At 39.2% G+C, this 18,794-nt stretch overlaps 1 protein-coding gene across 2 annotated transcripts; it reads right to left on the bottom strand.

Annotated features, from left to right (window-relative positions):
- Window positions 1–8,461: 8,461 nt before the first annotated feature.
- Window positions 8,462–18,359, bottom strand: zc3h12b (zinc finger CCCH-type containing 12B). 2 transcript variants are annotated; one of them, XM_004076551.5, is made up of 6 exons: window positions 18,245–18,359; window positions 14,137–14,924; window positions 13,898–14,037; window positions 13,577–13,811; window positions 13,298–13,404; window positions 8,462–13,199 (listed from the first exon to the last, which is right to left on the bottom strand). In XM_004076551.5, exons 2-6 carry the CDS (start codon window positions 14,766–14,768, stop codon window positions 11,776–11,778), a joined length of 2,538 nt encoding a protein of 845 aa, XP_004076599.1. In that variant the 5' UTR covers window positions 14,769–14,924; window positions 18,245–18,359; the 3' UTR covers window positions 8,462–11,775. The 2 variants fall into 2 exon arrangements, with proteins under 2 accessions (XP_004076599.1, XP_011481956.1); XM_011483654.4 differs by having other exon boundaries at window positions 18,109–18,314.
- Between the last annotated feature and the right edge of the window lie 435 nt (window positions 18,360–18,794).

The following is an 18,794-nucleotide window of genomic DNA, read 5'->3' on the forward strand; positions in this document are numbered from 1 at the left end:
CCCTTGGGCACCCAGATGGTTATGATTGACCTCTTCTCTGTACAATTACAGTGCCTACAAAGGACCAGATGCCTGGAACCACAGTTTGGGCCCTAGGTAACCATTTTATCCACACATGCAACTGAACAAACCTTGGCCATTGGAACCGCACTTGAACATTCTTTAATGAATCATATGGGTCAACTCTAAGGATGTTAGAAAATAGGACTTCTGCTTGCCATAAGGTGATTAGAAAACAACAACAACAGTCTCTGTTTTCTACATCACAATTTGAACTAAAAAAGGCTTTAACAGCCTTTGCAATCTATTGACAGTCAAGTCTTATCTAGTTTTGAGGATTTTTAATCTGATTGTGTATTTATCTTTTCATCAGATCATCTATATTCTGATGTGTTATCATATTTATTTTGTGTTTTTCCTGTTTCAGACATAAAGTGATCAAACAGTGCAGAAATATTTCACTTCCTGGAAAAAATACAGCTGAAGATTACAAAGAAACATGTCTATCTTGTCAGTTTTTAATGGTTGAATGTTATATGTAATTAGTATATTTACTCTATACAGTCAATAAAGAAGTGAATTTTAGCTGTGTTTTGTTGTCCTCGTTTATTCTGCCATACAGGTTCTATCTACCGATAACCAAGTACAGATTCAGAAATGATCATCTGATGGAACAGCACAACTGTTGGAGAAGATTGTTTTGTTAAAAATAGAAAATAAAAAGTTGTTGACAAATTAGATAAACTGTTCCAGTTGACACATTGTGCCATACATTTATATATTTTTAAAAATACAGATCCTCCACACATCCACCAGAGCCTCGTTTGGAAGCCAATACAAAAAATAATCACTTTTTGAAAGTCTAAGTTATGTCATTTATGTACCGTACATTAAGTGTTAAGTTGTTACATAATGTCACTATAGTAGTTTCAGACAACAAGTGAAAACCCAATAATAGAGTAAACTAGAATAGAATAGAATAGAATAGAATAGAATAGAATAGAATAGAATAGAATAGAATAGAATAGAATAGAATAGAATATTGGGTAACATCATTGGTGGCAAAACATTGCTTGTCTCAAGGTTGTTGGTGCAGTCCTACTTACGAGGTGCTCCTCAGTCATTAGACTTTGTTTTCTAAATCCAAAAGTGATTCTCTAGTAGTTAATGTATGAATGAAACATTTCCTTTTCCCTGTACAGCATCATAAGCCTCACAGTAACCATGTTAATTGAGACCTGACATGCAGCTCAGTCCTTCATCCTTAATTTTGTTTCTTAGTCTGACCTTGGATCAGGAAGTCAGTGCCTTAATTCCTTAAATGTTTTCCATTTGAGAGTAATGTTTCTGAAGAATGATGCACATCAACATGTATTTAATGACATTTGGCATTTGTGAGCTTGCTGCTGACATTTGTTCACCTCGGTTGTTGACAACCACCTGGATCCTTCTGTTACTTTTTATTGTTTCTGTTAAAATTGTTTGTGAAGGTATTTCCAGTTTTTGTTTTTCTTAAATAAATAAAGTCAAAGTGGAACATGTCAGGTAATTTTCATGAAAAATGTGTTGTCTATAGATTATCAAGTGCAACGTATCTCATTTTACCTCTTGGCTAAACCCTTCACAGAAGATTTACTGCACATAAAGGACACAAATGAAGAACAACTCTCCACTCCATTGCTCCCCCTAACAACACACGTTTCCTGTTTTTGGTTAAGTGACTGAAGGCAAGACTTAACTTTTGTAGAGCTCAAGGTCAGAAATGAGTCACGACATGTATTTCGTTCCCGCTGCTGAGTCTCCTTTGCCATCAACGTGTGATCCCAATAACAAGTCATTAGAGACTCTAACTGCACTAGTTAGAGTCTCTAATGACTTGTTATTGGCCTCAGAAAAGGGACTACTTTCTATTCTGGTCCTGTTAGACCTCAGTGCAACCTTTGACACTATCGACCACAGTATTTTACTCCAAAGGTTAGAGCATGACATAGGGATCAGAGGACCTCAGTGGTTTAAATCCTATTTATCCGATAGGTACCAGTTCGTTAATGTAAATGTACATTCCTCTCAGTGCACTCGAGTAAACTTTGGAGTCCCACAGGGCTCAGTTTTAGGACCCATCCTGTTTATGCTTTATATGCTACCCCTGGGAAACATAATCAGGAAACACAGCATTAATTTTCATTGTTATGCAGACGATACGCAGTTGTATTTATCCAAAACCTGACCAGAATGATAATATAGAGAAACTGAATGCCTTCATCAGAGACATCAAGACCTGGATGACAATTAATTACCTCCTCTTGAACCCAGAAAAAACTGAGGTCATTATAATAGGTCCTAAAAACCTCAGAGATGCTCTGTCTGATCAGATAGTCTCCCTGGATGGCATAAGTATAGCCCCCAATTCCACAGTTAAAAAACCTTGGGGTTTTATTTGACCAGGACTTATCATTTAAGGCTCACATATCTCAGGCGTGTAGAACTCCCTTTTTTCACCTGCGGAATATTGCTAAGATCAGAAATATACTTTCTAAGAGTGATGCTGAAAAACTCATCCATGCGTTTGTTACGTCTAGACTGGATTACTGTAACTCTTTGTTAGCAGCGTGTCCTAAGAGTTCCTTAAGAAGTCTCCAGCTTGTTCAGAACGCAGCAGCTAGATTTTTAGCAGGAACTAGCAGAAGAGATCACATCACTCCTGTGTTAGTTTCACTTCACTGGCTCCCAGTTGATTCTAGAATCGAGTTCAAAATCCTCCTGTTAACCTGTAAGGCCTTACATGGTATGGCCCCATCTTACATCAAAGACCTCATAGTCCCTTACCACCCAATAAGAACACTTAGCTCCCAAAATGCAGGACTGCTTGTGGTTCCTAGAATTAGTAAAAGTACGGTTGGAGGTAGAGCCTTTAGTCATCAAGCCCCTGTTTTATGGAATAAACTCCCAGCTCATGTAAGAGAGGCCGACTCAGTTTCTACTTTCAAAGTTAGACTGAAAACATTCCTCTTTGGACAGGCTTATTGTCAGACTGCTTAGTATTCTGAGATTACTTAACTTAATGTTAATGTGTTCAAATTAAACTTAATAACATTAACAATTAGTTATTAGTAGGCTGCTAGAAGTTTAAGCTGGGGTAAATATGGTGCACTGGGGTTCTGTCCTCTTCTCTCCTCTATTCTTGATCATTATTCATCATTTAGTTCCCTCTGTTTGGTGCAGTGTGATTCATGTATTGTCCCTCTTTTCCCACTCGAGTGCTTCCAGATTCCAGTTGGCTTATCCGTGCTCCTGTACCTGACCGTGTACCTCGTCTCTGGCTCGCCTCTACTGCTGCTCCTATACCTGGCTGTGGATCCTGCCTCTGGCTCGTCTCTGCTGTGTACCTGGACGTGTACCTCTTCTCTGCTCCTGCTCCTACACCAGGCTGCGGGTCCTGTCTCCAGCTCGACTCGCATCCCCAACTGTCCCCCCAACTCCATCTGGATGAAGCTCGTCTGCTGGACTTTACATTTGTAGTTGTAGAGTTAGATAAGTCAATTCTTCTCTAGGAGTTCTGGTAAATCGCCTGTCCGTCCTGGGGGAGGATCCCTCCTTCATGTGGGCACCCCTGAGGTTTCTTCGTTTTTTCCGGAATCTTTTTTTTTAGGAGTTTTTTCCTTACCGCAAAGGGTGGGTCTAAGGGCAGGGATGTCCAGTTTAGTTTAGTCTGTTTTGTTAGTTCAATTTAGTATTTTCCTATTGAATTCTATGTAATCATGATCCTTTTGATTTTATGTTTAACTTTTTCAATTACCTATACAAAGCCCATTGCGACGACTGTTGTTTTGAATTTGGGCTATACAAATAAAATTGAATTGAATTTAATCCCTGTGTCTATATTTAAACAACAGATTCAAATCTATACGCATGCAGGAGCTGATGCTCAGCGTGCTCACAAAAGACACGCTGAAAATGGTGTTGACCTCAAAGCTTTAGAAAGAAAATGGAGAGACAGCAGTGACTGAATGAAGCAGTCAGCTGAAAGTGGCTGCTACACAGCTCTGAGACTCTGTTGCATTTGTGCGTTGACTCATCAGCGATTTCAAAGGCAGGACGACCTCTTTGTCTCAGGTTACTGGATAAGCTGTGCTGGCATCAAAAGCAACATTTGAAACAACTCTACAAAGTCGAGCGTCATGCTGCAAAATCAGTTACAACTAGTTGATCATCTGTCATCAAGGTGAATTGAGGGACAGTAAACGGGGGCATTTACTGGTGTAAATTAGGGTTCATCTCACTCTTAACAAATCTTGTTTCTGATCAGCTAAACCATTCCGTTTCTAATTTAATAGCTACAGACCTATATTTATATGAATTAGACGTGAAAATCCCATTGATTTCAGTAATGATTATGGTTGGTATAAATAAAATGTCAACTGCTTTAAAAAATACATTTTTTATTCAATCACATATCTGCAGCTGTTAAACCCTATGGCCAGCAGGGGGCATGCATGTGCTTTGCCACTTGTTACACCTCACTTAAGTTTCTCGACAGAACGGGTGAAATGAAGTATAAAAGACTAAAACTTTTTTTTTAATTGGCTTGAGCAAAATTTTGCATTTTGTTGAAAATTTTAATCTTAATCAATCTATTTTTTCTGGATATTTTACCAGACCACTAAAAATGCATGTGACATCCAGCTAGTTGGGATCAGAAGTTTTTTCTCTTAAGTTTTAATATCCTCATCAAATATCACTTTAAGGCTGCATACTGAGCAAAACTCGCATTCAGTCACATCCTGTTTTTGCTCTAGGATGCAAACCTGACTTCCAGAGCCCAATTTTGGTGTAATGATGACATTTTTCTTAGAAAAATTAATGTTGTTTTTAAAACGCAATCAATTCTGTTTTAACTAACTCACTTTTTTAAGAATTCAGCTGAAAGAGAGCTATTCAGCATTAATGTGCCTTTTTAAAGCCTGATTCTTATAGATTTTGTTTGAACTCACCTGATAAAATCCTTCATTGTACATCACAGACGCATTTTGTTGTGTTCATTTCTTTTCATTGAAGGGTTTTCAGATTTATTATTCATGACAAAAAAAAATAATTTTCTCTAAATAAGGCTAAACTCTTAAATTTCAATGTTGTGTTCATAATGTACATTTTCTGAAGTAAATTGTGAAAAAACAAAGTCAAATGTAAGCTTAAAACTAACCAGGTTAGACCATTTTGTAAAATGATCAGTTTAATTTCAGTAATCCTGTGTGACCTGCACTTTCAGCTTCTGAGACCAGTTAGGTTTTTTTTCCCGCTTTTCATCAAAGTTTGACACATTATTCTCTCAAATCTGGGTCATAGCCGGTCCCGGTGACTGCTCGAAAACCATTGTTTTTCTTTCATCTTGAACCTCCCCTCTCCCTTATGCCGTGACTACAGTCAGGAGTTTTCATCCACACAACTACCTCCTTTCCCTTTTTTTGAACCATCATCTGTAAAAACTTAAAACTACCTTTGGTAGAGCAGTTGTTTCTGTAACTCAGACCACTCGGAGTTTTCCAAATCCTCCTGTCTAACAGCAATATAAATTTGTCCTCTGTAAAGGTCAATTCTAAACCTGAATATCTTCCAACCACTGCATGCTATTGAATGAACTCATTTGATGTATACAAAGCGCATTTGGGGCTTTTTAATGGTACCAAAATATGAATGGGTGGGGCTCTGGGAACTGTAATCTGGTGGTTTTAAAAATGTTTTGACTGGACACATTTTTTTCTCTGCTAGTCAGGAGGAAATCCTAATGACAGGTTTACATACTGGCAAGTCACTTTTATTATGAAGAAGTACCCATGCATTTGGTTGATTGAATAGTGCATAGTGAGTGTGAGGCGGTGAAATTAAGTACCTTTGTAAATTTTGCTCCTACTAAACCATGGCATTGCCACGTAAAGTTTTCTATAATAAAGTTTTTTCAGATTTTTTTTGTTGTTGCAGTTTTTAGCCAAAAAAATTAAAACCTGTTGTTTTCTAGGACAATTTCTGCAGAGCAGCATGAGTTCATTACAAATTCATTTTTAGAACGCAGACAGAATTGTTGCTGTGGAGCAACCCCTCACCCCGTCCCCTCTCCATTGCTGAGCTCTTTGTTTACATGCAATCCCGCTAGCTTTTTTTTAATCAAACAAAATTTTTGTTGTCTGCTCTTAAATCACAAAAATTTGAATAAAGAATGACCCAGAAATGCAATTCTAAGCTTAATTTTCTTTATATATATGTTCTCCAACACAAGAAAAATGTTCAAAACATTTTTTTTTTTATTGGAGTGGGTCTTTACTCCCACATTTGTTTCAACAAAAAATGTAAACACTTAAAAACAAAACCTAATTACGGTAAATAAAAGCTCACATAAATAAAAAGTAAAACAAGAGTCATCTTTATTGATGAGTTCTTTGAGGTCAATAAAAAGAGGAACAAGATGTTTTCATTTGTCTTTATTTATGGAGAGAAACACAGTTTGTCATTAAGACTTACATTTTGTTTGAGTCCACAGACCCAAATAATCATATTTTATTTCTATAAAAGCAATGCCTTCCAGTCAGTGTACAATACATTACTGCAGATCATCACAACACACAAAAATATGCTTTACATTTCGCTTTTTTGTTCTTTTTTTACATCGTAGACCAAATGTCTACTCAAAAAGAGAGACGGCTGCATCCCTCAGTATTAGAAAACCAAGTGAGATTTAAAATGTTTGTCACTAAACCTGAGTATTACACTGTATGCTGCTTATGTACAGTTGTTTCTTTAAAATAAATGCACCCTTTATCGTGGCATACACCAACAATTCCCCCGCTTGTACCAACTAGAACGAAAACCTATTGTGTACAGATCAGAAATCCCTTTGGTTTTGATTCTAGCTAACAGCAGATCATCAATAAATCATCCTGACAATGTCAGTCTAATCGTCATGACAACAAAGCTGATCTGATGCCAACTGGTCTCAGATCCAGAATCTTCTTAATGACAGCAGTCAGGGGACAGTTTCATACCAAAACAAATCACAAATCAACACACGTCTTGCAAGAGAACATTAAGGGTCGGTCTTTCAATGAACTGCCAAACACTCCCACAGATGCACTCTTAAAAGTCTGAGGGCAAAAAAAAACGGCAAGTAATTCAGTCAGCATGTCACCACCACGGCTATCCGCAAATGATCCACAGTGAAGATCCCAGCAGGTGACATTGAACGGCTTGTAAACATCAGCCTATCATCTGGATTACACGTCTAAGAAGCTTTAGTCCATTACCCTCACTCAGTCCCTTCTCTTTTTTTTATTCCTAATCTTCTCAAGTCTGCAAAATTATTTTAAATACAGATTTTGTTGGAATTTGACACCGTTTGACAAAGCCGCCTGAAAAGAACTTTGGCATGTTTTATAAAGCAGAATATACCCACAGAGATTACAGTTCCATTTAGATAGCATAGACGTCTGCTTTTCAGAAGAAATAGATGCACTGTTAACAAAGTTACAACACAAATGACCTAAAATATCCAAACAACTTGTGTGACCATCAATTTAATACACACACATTTGTGTGCTTCTGTACAGTGGGGGACGTGAGGCTTGCTGCTGCACACAGAGCGGCTGTGCACATCTAGGTAGAACATAGTTGTCCTTGTAAATTAACTACTGGACTAAGTAAGAATAATTACATACCAATGGACTACTGTATACTCCCAGTGACACACAGTGTCACGAATGTTACGGCATCGACCCCAAACCCCACCCCCTCACTTAAATAAAACTATATTCATACTGTACATTTCATATTTTGTTACATTCAATGTATAGATACAATTTGTATCAACAAGCAAAAGTCAATTCTAGACATTTGTGGCTTATTTGTTTGCGGCACATTCAGACAGGAAGGAGGGTAAAGGAGGATTTGTTCCCTTCAAGCATTTTTGGGTTACATTTTCAAAAAAAGAGAAATCAAATTAGTTCAACTTTTGTCTAGGAATGAAGGGTGGTGCTCAGAGAAAACATTTCTGTTTAGTAGATTTACACTCAAAACTAAACTGCGTCCAGACTGCCACAATTCTGGCAGCCTCTGAATGACAGCTCCTTTGAAATTTAAGTCCAAGGTAAGAACACAAAGTGAGCAACAAATCCATCCCGGGTTCAGATTAGTTTCCAAATGTTGAGTTTGGTTTTGCTTCTCAGCAGCAGAACTCTGGTCGTTCAGCAGTCTGAAGGGAAAAACCAAAAACGATGGCACGCAAACTTTAAGCCAAATGCCAGAAGCAACCTTGACAGCAGCCTTGCAATCTGATTTGTTTCATATGAAGAAACATTTAGGCAGTTTGTTTCACCTTCTCATGAACAGACAGACGACCTCAAGTGGCCTCGTCTTTTTCATGAAAAAACAAAGTTAGCAAAGCCCAAACTTTACTTGGGCAAAAAACATTCAGTTGTTTTTTTTTTTTTTTTTTAACAATTTATTTTTCCCTTTATGTCTGTTCTTATACGACGGTTGTACTTCAACATTATAAAGATATGAGCATTTTAAAGCGCCACCAATGAGACTCAGTCTGCCTCACAATTAGCTGTTAAAGAGTAATGCCACTAAAAAATAATTACAAATAATAAAAGTCATCAAAACACAGTCTGATGCTGCTTAGTTTATAGAATTAGATTTGGACAAAGAACTAAAGTTTGTTTTTTTATTAAGAACCACATCAACAATTAAGCCTCTCTCTTTAAAATGCATTGAAAGCATGGTCCAACTGTTACAAACCCGACTGTAACACAGCTAAAGGAAGCGAGCTCATCTTTTAGTTTCTAATCGACATGCTCGTCCTTTGGCCGACTGAACTTTAAGTTCAAAACATCCACTGGCACATTTTCATAAAATCCTGTCCAAAATGAAAGTTGCTGACATTAATTCCACTTGTTAGCTCACTCTTCCAAAGATGTCCTGGTGCAGAGAAAGAATATACATACAAGTACTAAGATCTTCAACAACGTCTCCATACTTTAACTATACATAGTTAACTTCAAGGTACTACATGTTACATGTAGAGTGTTCACAAAATATATTACTACTAGATAAAAGTACACTCTTGCTAGTAGTCCCTGCTTTCTAGCAGGAAAACTCGTTAAGTTAGAAAATCAAAAGCATCCTGAGAGCAGTGTGCTGCAAGGCACAGCCAAACACTCGCACGCTCCTTCACCACTGCCTGCATGCGCTGTGTGTTTATGCAGACTTCAGCAGTCTCACTCAGTCAATTCCACAATTTACTCCACTTATTTTCTCCTTGTGTTGATCCCTATCACTTTACAAGATACCACAATATTCAAACACATAGCAAAGTGAAAACCGTTACAGCCAGACCATTGCATCTGACTAATTTAACATCTGGTAAATTTTCAATCCGTTGCATAAATCCTTGTGCAAACTTTTAACCGGGATGGCTAACACCATTTCAGTCTGGTTCCTCTCTCACCACATGTCCTTTTTTTATTTATTTTTTTTAAAGTTGAAGAATTCTCAAAGTTCCACTACATTTACATGCAAATAAGAAACCGTAAGTGTCGGAGCACGTTAAGGCATAAATGGATGACGATATCTTCTTTATCGTGTTGAAAACTAGTAACTTTACTGCCTCCACACTTCAGGGTTAGTTATTTATATTTCCATTGTGTTGTTTTTCAGTTAGAAAGGTAAAATATTTGTCGATGCAGAGAACGAATCCACCTGTGCCCGTTTCAGGCCCTCAGGCATTCAAGTCACTTAAGTACATGTAAAAGCAGGCTGCAAATGAACAAACCCCTCCCCTGAAAACAAGGGGAACTCGATCCGAGCTCAAAATATATATCTTTTTTTGTTCTCCCTGAAAAACAGCACAACAGATCTGAAAAATATATAAATCTTCAAATACTGGATGTAGCATCATGTAAAAACCAGAAATCCAACTGTACATCTGTATGAAACCATCCAAATAGAGATGTTGCTTCAATTTAATGAATCCTTCAAACTAAACTGAATATGTGGAATATGACTACAGAAATTCAGAAAGTCTCTTTTTTGGCATTATTTAGCAGCTTATCAATAACTCTGAATAATGGCTTTTGTATGATAATATGTACAGAAATGTGTGCACATGTACACAAGTCAAATCTGCGTTTTGTGCACAAATTCTACCAAAATAGTAGCTTTGCTAGGCGAGGCTGAGAAAATATATCTTTTTAGATATGGTGATAGTGCTTTACATTTGGGTTTCAATAAGAACTACTTTCACTGAAACCGATCAGACAATGACTAAAGCGTGAGGTCATTCAGATATAAGGCCATAACATGTCATTTGTCATGCTGTGAGGTATGCATCTACCTCCCTCTCACTTGACTTCTGAAAGAAATGCACAGAACAGAGGGAAACAAAAACGATTATTTACAGCAGAGGCAGTCCTAAGCAGAGCTGTTCATGACTGCAGATACCTTTCACAACACATTCACCGGGCCTGAGCCGTCTTCAGAACAGCTTTATGCTGAATGGAGTCTCAAGACTAAACTAGATATTGCCGAGCGATTTTCTTTTTGTTACCACGTGTTAACCAATTTGTTTAGTTCAGTCATTTAGTTCAAGAGTGACCCAATTTCACACTTGTTGTGACCCAAACACAATATAAGGGTTAAGCCTCTGTTAAATATTATAAGGAATGAAAAATGTACAAACTCATTTCTGATAGATTGACTAAAAATATTTCAAAGTGACTAGTCTTTCCCACTTCTATGAAAATAAGGTTCAATGTTTAATACCGTTGTTCTCAGGGTGGAGAAAATTTATATTAAAATTGTATTTCTCAGTATTTCTTTGTTCAACTTGTGCGAACTGGGAGCAGGCAGAAAAAGAACGCCGTAGCAAACGCTTGTAGGCATGACGCACAAGCTACTATGGTAAGCCAAAAGCTCGTTGCTCCGCTCAATTCTGATGCAACCACTTGTAGACGAAACATTCATCTTCGTTTTCCTCTTCCGAGCTGCTACAGCTTCCGATCAGAACAGTACAGATGGACAGCTACAATATTGCTTGCCATTTTTGTTGCACTGGTAATGTTAGGTTGGGGTGAGGGGCTGTAAGCTAGCAGGAAAGAGTGTAAACAGAAGGACAATTGAAAGGGGGCAGTATGCAGAAACGATGTCCTAGAATCCTATACAGTTGTAGTATTATTTTGGCTAAAAACGGCTTAATCCTAATTAATAGACCACTGAGAACACAGTTAAAATAAATCAAAAGGTGATCATAGTGGGACTTTAAATGTCTTACAAGTTGGTGAGCGTTTTGCTTTTAAATACTAAATCCCTTAATTTAAAGTTAGTCTTTTTTATAATTGACATATTTATTAAGATAGCCTGCAAAATTCTAAATTAATTATAATCCATTATTTAATGCTGAACATAACTTAGGATGAAGTGTACAGATACCAAAAGTTAAAGTGACTTTAGAATTTCTTCCATTAATGCTTTAAAGCTCAGGAAGAATGAATGTGTTACGAGGTGTTTTCCATAAAATACTGGTGCTTCATACTTCATTTAAAAAAGTCCCCTAAGCTGAAGGTTTCCACGTATATCATCTCAGTGATGCATACCCGAATCGCCAAAACTCCCACCAAAAAACTGTGACAATTAGCTCCTGAGGGCAGAGGGTGCACAAAAGCTGCAAAACTGAAGAAGGGGCCACCCCTGCAAAGAAAAACCTCCCTTCCCTTCTTTCTCATCAACTGCTGCTCAGTGGTTGGACCTCAGTTTTGTGACAATGACTGCAGCAAGCTGTTGAGGATCCGTTAAATGTGGGTTTTTCTCCATGACGGCGTGGACGATGTAAGCAGGAAAGATGTTGCACAGGTTCCTGTATGTCTGGTACTGGTGGTCCGGGACGGCGTGCTGCTCCTGGTGCTCAGCTGCAGATGGGGTCTCCCATGGCGAGCTCCAAATTTGTTCCATCTTGTCTGGCATGCTGCGAACCATCACGCGCTCGCAGCAAGGCATCAGGCTGTTACTAAGTGGATATGAGTGATATCCAAAGGACTCGTTACCACAAGGCAGAGGGTCCCAGCTTGCATGCTGCTCGCGGCACAGTGGAGGTCGCCTCTGCCTCATTGGGTTACTGTCATATAGCCTTGAGTCAGAAATACTGTCCATTCGAGTCATACCTAGTGAGCGCGTGGGCTGCGAGGACAAAGGTGGGAGACAATTCTGGGTAAGTGGGTAGTCTCCGGGACAGCTGGACCGGGCGCCCACTGCAGCGTGCTGGATGTGTGGGGCTAGATGTGCTCCAGACTGCTTCCGGGAGCACTGCTTGGGCTCCTCCGGTCCATAACTCTGAACTCTAGTCAGTGCTTCGTGGCGAAACCCGTGGGAGAAGGCTTGCATCCTTGCCTGTGCAGGAGCCTGCTGTGACCCCTTCATGCTTTCCTCCAGACTGCTGTCCATAGAGCTGGGGTACATGTCCCCATAAGAGGAGAAGGAGTCGCTGTTGGAATGGCTTAGGCAGGACTCGGGGCAGTGGCTGGGGTTTCTCTGATACACATGCTCGTGCTCCATGCTACAGAAACTGTCCACATTGTGCATGCTGCTCATGCTCATGTTTGAAAAATCACTGTGGAGTGAATAATATCCGTGATCGCTGACCGAGTCGTACTTTGGGAACGGTTCACTGTACGTGATGGAGGCGCCGTGACTATTTGTGACTAAAATAGGGGGATATTGCACGCTGGACATGTGCTCCAGAGAACTGTGGGAAAACTGCAGAGAACCAGGAACTGGGCTGCTGGCTGATCGTGTGTTCAAGGCCCCGGCTGCGTGGCTCTTGGCAGGCTGCATGGTGGGCACACTGAGGGCAGACACGAGGGAAGGCACTGAATTTGTCTCGGACTTCCTTACAATGGAGAGTGCCTCCGGAGGTTCACAGGCCACTGAGCGAATGCTGGGATCAGACTGGCGTTTAGGGGCCACGCGTTTGGCTTCAGAGCTGCTGTCCCCCTTTACAGTTGCTGCACCGGTACCGCATTTCACTAAAGCTCCTTCGCTCATCGTCTTCACAGCAGATAATTTGGCAAAGGCTCGCAGTTCATCCGCCACAGACCGCAAAGGTTGGTTAACACGTTCTGGATGATAGTATTTACATTTGTGTCCATATGTGCATTTTTTTCCTAGTTTAAAGAAGAAAAAAATGTTTAGCACGATGAACATAAAGATCATCATAAAGATTTCAAACCCATAAAAAGATTTTTTAGCAAAGAACTCTTACCATAGGGACAAGGTTGTTTTTTGTGCTCTGGAACAACGGGTCGCTTGCGGAGAAAGTTTTCTAAGCTTGGACCATGTCTTCCCAGTGGATCATCTGGTGGCATAAACCTGATAAAGCAATAGTTTTAGTTTTATTAGCTGACCCTGAACCCAACTTAATCTATACACCAAGCACAGAAACTAATATGTTTCTATTACATCAAAATCTGAAAGCACTTGACAAAATTCTGCACTACCAGGACGGTGGGTCTAATGTTTAAAAGGCATCGTAATTTCTTACTTGTCATTGACAAATGAATACATGAGGAGACGCTCTTCAATAAACTTTTTCCACTCTGGTTTCTCGTTTTGCAGGTCTCTGTAGTTGTCGTTTGACACAATAATTCCATCAGAATCATAAGCCAGCTTCACTATGAAGCGATCATCATAGCACACCACCCTCCTGCCCTGAACTCTTCGAGATGGGGTGAAAACCAGAATCTTCTCTTTCTCCAGCTTGCGTAGTATTTCTTGATCTGTAAGAAGATTGGACAAATTAACTGTTGAATGTTTTCACTAGCGAGCCACATCAGTGAAACACTATCTGAAACACTTGCAGTACCTGTGATAAGAGAATCGGGTCTTGACTGCTCCTTCCTCCAGGCTGGAACGAACACAGTGATGTCTTTGTGTCCTTTATCCCGAAACCATTCAACAGCAAGCTGGATACCACGACAAGAGAATACCTCTTTGTTTCCATGGCTGGAACACAAAATAAAATGATTAAGAAAAAGAATTGAAATGGAAACTCATCAGAATATGAAGCACATGGAATAAAATATTTTTACTCAAGAATCTAACCTCATGGCAACGTTTGAGCCGTCAATGACGATGGGCCTGAGGTTATCATAGGTATCCACAGAATCTTCTTCCACTGAAACTTCTGGACTAACAGTCTCTTTAACACACGGGGGCCATGATACAGGAGCAGCTGTGCTGCTGCAAGGCTGAGTTTCAGGCTCCACTTTGTTTCCAAGTCGCACCAATTCAGCAAGAACATCATTAATGAGTGCCGCAGCTCCTAACTTACTGAGCACCGACTCCACTTGCTCTCCAGAATAGCCAAGCTTCAACGCAAACTCGATCTTGGTCTGGTACTCTCTTTCACTCACAGGTTTAACCCCTGATGCTGTGCTGGTGTCGTCCTCACGGAAGTCTTGGACAGTGCTACTCTGGGAGAAACTAGGCCGGTCGAGGCATGGAGAGCGACAGAGCTGACGGTGAGGTTTGGTGACAGCCAGCGGTTCCCTTCTTTTACAGCTACTGCTGTTTGCCTGAACTCTCTGCGGTTTCTGCTCTTCGGATTCACTTTCGGAGCTGCTTCCATCCTCCGACTCCTCAGTGGCATGCTGGGCCTCACTTGAGTCAATGTTCTCTTCCCTGCATGGGCGTTTTTCCATTTTGAGCTTCTCCACCGTGGACCATGCTGTCATCACGTTTGTCTCGACAACTCAGATTTCCACCCCATGTTTCCTCACCTCCACTGCAGCCAGAGCATCATAGTCACTTCAGCACTGCAGGACCTTTTACGTAAGACCGAACTAATATGGTCTTCTCCGTCTAAGTCGGCAAAATCAAATTAGGCACACCTGCAAAAACCAAATAAAAGGGGGGAAAAAAAGACTCAATATTAATAACGGTGTAGGGCTTCTACTTCAATTTATTTTGTCTTTTTAATAAATGAGAATGAAAAACAAAGACCCTGTGTATGCTTATCAGCATCACACTCCTCCTTGTGCAAAAAAAGTACTTCAACACCTTAACTCTATGTGGCCTTACCATTTAAAGACTAAACAAAAATATTCAAACACAAACCTCTATCAAGGAATCAATAAAATGCTAATACACAGCCATAAAACTGTATTGTTGTTACTTTAGCTGCTTTTGAATAAATGTCCCAGAAGGGTACAAAATGTTCAAATGGATTACAACCATGTCCAACATGAACATTAAATTCTTGCTGGTATCACACCCAAGGTTTGAGCCAGACACAGTGAGAATATGAGTTAGCATAACCTGAGATGGTGTGGGCTGAACAGTGCATCCCTGCGCCTCCAGCCCACTGAAAGACTATCAGAACTGAATTCTACAGGGGGAAAGGCTGTAATGGAAAAGCAGTGCGCTGCATTCACAAGGAGCCTGCAGTGCAAACCAAGCAGCGGTCAGTTTTTGCTACGCATGAATACGGATAATCAAACTGAACCTTCATAAGAGGTGCAATAGTGAACAGACACATTAGAAACACTTTCCCCAGTCTTAGAGAGAGTAGAATGCAGCAAGCTTCAAGCTTCAAGAGGCACAGCCCATGATGTGGGTTGCTTAGCAACACAGCCCTGTCATCAGCTAACTCCTTTCACCAGTCACGACTAACACAAACACAGCTCATCATCTCTTCTCATGCAGCCAGTAAATGCAGAACACTTGCACTTACACCACAACTCTACATTAAACCTCTCCAGGTTGCATATTTTCGTAAAGCAGCCAACGTTACCATTTTACATCATTATCTCCGAGTACTGACCACCCAAAATATGAAAAGGCACCTCACACTGCAGCATAAACATTGCGCCATGCTATGCCTTCGGCAACAACCGAGGGAGGTGTTGACACTTGCGATGCACAAAGCTGATTAAAAACTTTAGAGACAATAAATAAGTACTAATACTTTTGCTGTATATAATTTTAAAGACTAAAAACATCATAGTCTCACTGACAACTGAATACAGCTGGTTTGACCAACAAGGAATAGACTGTTATCCGTTTTGTATAACTTATCAAACAACTAAAAAAGAGTGAGAATCTATCTAAATCTTCGAGGCTTGCCAATAGACAGCTCTAGCTCACATAGCCCAGTGCCATTATTGACCAGACCAGACCATTCCATTAAAGGAATAGCTAATTCAACCTCCAGCTTAATCTCAAACAGACTTGCAGACCTTTGCACATTCATAGATCCATGATGTTTGTGATTGATACCAATTTAGTTTCAATAAAAAAATACTTGAGAAAAGCAACCATTCAGTTCAGCAACACTTTGCTTTGTTAACAGCATGTGAGGAAAACCAGCTTTTACTACATTTATATATACTTTTAAGAAGCTCCAATATATTCATTCATTCATTCATCTTCTTGACCGTTTTTCCCTTTCGGGGTCACGGGGTTGCCGGAGCCTATCCCGGCCACTTGGGCGTAGGCAAGGGATGCCCTGGACTGGTCGCCAGTCTGTCGCAGGGTAAAATATCCTCAATCACACGTCCATTCACTCTCACACTCACACCTATGGTCAATTTAGAGTTGCCAATCAACCTATGAAGCATGTTTTTGGACAGTGGGAGGAAGCCGGAGATCCCGGAGATCCCTCCAATATAATATTTATAAAAATGCAACAAGAACCATCCATTCGTATAAAAATGTAAACTCCTGTGACAGAAGTGCCGATAGTACTCCAAGAGATAATTCATTAGATAATTTTTACCCACTGGTGCATGTAGAAAAAACCCTGATAAAGAAGTGATATCATGGGTAAAATTTAAAGTATAAATATTAGGACGTCAATAGCTTTTTGCCTTTAAACGGGATTCAGCAGTAAGCTGCCTTCAGTTTAAATATAAGATTAAATATTTCTTTCTATTTGGAAACGAAGACTGAAAGTGGATATTTTAGTAAAGAAAAATAAAAGACAAAGCATAACCAATCTATGTAAATGTAATGCTTGAAATTAGTTTTACAAATATTGTTTTAACTCACTTATGTTGTCACATTTTACAGGTAAAATACATTTATTACTAAAAAGAAATTCAGCTCCTTTCTCCTTTTTCATATTAAATTTTTCTTAAACATTTCCAAACAGCAAAAAAAAAAATCACTGCAAAGTTAACCATTTTTAATGTTTTTATTATTCTGTAAATTCTGATAAGAGTAAAGAGAACAGCTTCCTTTATCAAACAGATTTTATTCAATCATTAGTTTATAGGTATTCATCAAATAAATATGATTAACTTTCCTCAAACTTCCTGTAGTGCACCGTCTAAAAAAATCTGAGTTGTCACCACCATGTTGACAATGACATTAATGAAAGACGTGACTTAAAGATTCTAGATTTCAAAATAAAACTCGATGACAGTATACTAAGCAGGAACAAGCTAAACGTTAGCGGTGCAAAATATATATTATTGCAAATTTGTGTGGTTAATTTTTTGGGGGAAATCAACACTACACATATGTTCGTTTTCATTGTCCATTGTTCGTGTTAACTTTGTTGGTCTGTAAAATCGTAATGATAAATCAAACAAGTTGACACGTCAGTGAAAAAAAACAAAAGTGTTTATCTCTGCAGCATCATTAGTTGAGACACGTAAAAAGGAACAAATGCTTAAGAACTAGTTGACAGCACTAGAAAATGCACATTAGCAACATTTTTTGTCTACAAATGCAACAAGCATTATATAAAACGTGACCTTCGGCATTCTGTCAAATAACTGCTTTGACATCTTTAGGCCTCGAGCTGCAGTTAGCATATGCTAAAACGATACCCCAACATTATTTACACAACTCAAGTCAACACTCAGAGCTGATTTAGCTTTACGTGTTTACCACCATCTAGAAGTTAGTTTAAGTAACTATTAATAAGTGACACTGTCAGACGACATTAAGCTTGGTACTTAGTTTAGCTATACTGCTATCAAGCTAACATCGCTTACTTCAACGCTTGGAATGCTAACTGTAGTTAGCTTCAGTTTAGAGAATATGCTAACAATTTGTCAACAGAAATACCTTAACAACTTGGGATAAAGTTGCCAGTAATTTGATAACTCATACGATGCTGAATCCGCAGGGAGACGTGACGGTTCTCTGCATTCTCTGGCCGTACATCAGTGCCAATGTTGACTTCAAACGGTGCTCCTCTCACCTTGTTGCTGTCATCCTCCTCGCCTCTTCTAGTTGTCTTTTGCTGCCATTGGCGCTGTCGCATTTTAGGCAGGGTTGCCAGATAACGCGAGGGAAACAAGTAAATCACAATGAAAAATTCGGGAGCCAGATAAATGAGTCACGGAAGTTTGAAAGGCTTCTAATTATTTTAGATCCAACCTAAAATTCTGAATTTCTTGGTAAAGAACGCTGATTACTTATTGTTTGATGAAATAATGGTTCTAAAAGAACAACATTGCACATTTCTAATCGGCTTTGCAGATGATTACCTATTTTAGACTTGTATTGAAAAAGCATATCACATTTTATCCATAATATCAGATAACTATAATCCCTGTAATCAAACTTAATTTTTTATTCTATATGCACAAAATAAAAATGTATTTGGTTTTATCTTTGGCAGTATCAGGGTTAAAACTTATTTTGCAGACAGTTTTTAAATGATGTAGTTCAACAAAGCCCAATTTTAAAGAAAATATGGCATTAAGCTTTCAGTTTCTTCATATCATATAACTATTAATCAGCCTGTG

Source organism: Oryzias latipes, chromosome 14, assembly GCF_053564925.1.
Source record: "Oryzias latipes strain Hd-rR chromosome 14, Olatipes_Hd-rR_3.1".
Lineage (NCBI taxonomy): Eukaryota > Metazoa > Chordata > Actinopteri > Beloniformes > Adrianichthyidae > Oryzias > Oryzias latipes.